The sequence below is a fragment of the Argentina silus genome (assembly GCF_951799395.1).
Source record: "Argentina silus genome assembly, chromosome: 2".
Taxonomy (NCBI): Eukaryota; Metazoa; Chordata; class Actinopteri; order Argentiniformes; family Argentinidae; genus Argentina; species Argentina silus.
The window spans coordinates 6,057,110-6,058,817 of record NC_139656.1 but is presented as its reverse complement, the minus strand read 5'-3'; the positions used below and the strand labels follow the sequence as shown (position 1 = coordinate 6,058,817).

Here is a 1,708-nt window from a genome sequence, read left to right as displayed (position 1 = left end):
TGCATTAATGTTTAATTTGTGAAGTGTACATCATTTAACGGATGATGAAAAACTATTTTTAAAAAAATGTATTGCCCATTCTCACCAAGAAGACAATTATGTGCTATAATAGCATTATTGTGGTTTAATTAATGAGAACTGCTGTGATCCAGTGTAAGATATGTGAGCTACATTAAGTTAATATTACAGGGCTATTACTGCCATGTAGCCTCGCGGAGGTGATTACATTGTTGAAATTAAAACGCCACGATAGATTAGATGGAAGTGTGGGTGACGTAATATAATTAATCACACAAGAGAATAACACTTTGACATAAAAATGATAATGAGGAGAGATATTCTATCTGGTATAATGACAAGGTACTTTAGTTTTAGGGCTGTTCCAGCAAGTTATTTATAGCAATACTCTCTGGTCCTTTCCCCTGTATGGAGTCCTCACCATCTGGCCATAGAGAGGATGGAGGTGAGGAAGAGTATCTAACTAATTGATCCTACCTTCACCCTCAATGAAGACCAAATACTACACCTATTCATCAGTTCTGGCAGTTTCTCCAGTTTGAAACAGAAGTAGAAATGCAGGTCCATGTGGTTGTTTTTTTTTATTATTTTCATCATCCCATCATAAGCCACGACATTTTTCCATAATACACTTTCCCAGCACTTAGTACACAGCATTCAAACAACCGCAATGAAGTAACACATCATGACCTCAGACCTCATGTAAACATGGAAACTGTTCTTCTGAAAATGGTACATTGTTCAGTGTGTCATCATTCTACACGCACACAAAGGCCTAATCTCTGTGGTGAGTCTTTCAAAAACAGGTTTTGAAGGCGCTGATAATTCTAAGACATCGGGAAAAAAACATGACTTTTTCTTAAGCGTCTTACAAGGCTTGTAAAGATGCCGTTGGCAACACTGCAAACTCTTGGCTGGACCTTTAGTTTGAAACCAGGAACAGGTGAACATGTGAAAATTGGTAAACGTCTGTGTGTGTGTGTGTGTGTATGTGTGTGTATGTGTGTGTGTGTGTGTGTGTGTGTGTGTGTGTGTGTGTGTGTGTGTCTGTGTTGCAGGCTCGTCTCTCAGATGACATCAGGAAGGCACAGGTTCTGGGCACAGCAACATCCAACATCTGGCTGCAGAGAATCTCAGCCCACTTCATTAGTAACAGTAATCTATCTCTTCATTGGCCAGAACCAATGCAGTCCGGCAAGGAATGTACACCTGAGAATGGAAGAGACAAGTACAGACAGGAAAGAGAACATAAGTGATTAGAGACAGAGAAGAAAGGAAAGAAAGTGAGAAAAGGAGAGATGGAAAGAAGTCATTTGTCTGTATTGTAGTGTGGCTCTTTCACAGGCTCATTTAACAGCTGTGGGATATTGATGGACTTTGCAAAGCTTCTTCACAGTATGTGTGTGTGTGTGTCTGTGTGTGTGTGTGTGTGTGTGTGTGTAACCCTTCAATGAGATCACTAGAGGTTAAAACCCAAGCGATCCTGAGGCAGCCTTGACGAATAGCTGCTATTAAGAAGCAATTCAAGATAGCCAACTTACAACTCACAGTCACACATAAACACTTACAAAGCAAAAGCCAACTTGCACCACTAAAGGCAATGAGGAAAATACATCTCTTAAGGGGGAGAAGAAAGGAAAAAAAAGCTTTATTACATTCTGAAAGCGGTCAACGATCAGTTGGGTTGGAA

General features: G+C 40.0%; 1 protein-coding gene across 1 annotated transcript in view; it reads right to left on the bottom strand.

Moving 5' to 3' along the window:
• Positions 1-591: 591 nt before the first annotated feature.
• LOC310815771 (1,4-alpha-glucan-branching enzyme-like) overlaps positions 592-1,708 on the bottom strand; it is a 67,970-nt gene continuing 66,853 nt past the window's right edge. Inside the window, 1 exon segment of the mRNA XM_083685693.1 lies at positions 592-1,227. Within this exon segment, the coding sequence (XP_083541819.1) occupies positions 1,165-1,227 (63 nt within the window). The 3' untranslated portion in view covers positions 592-1,164.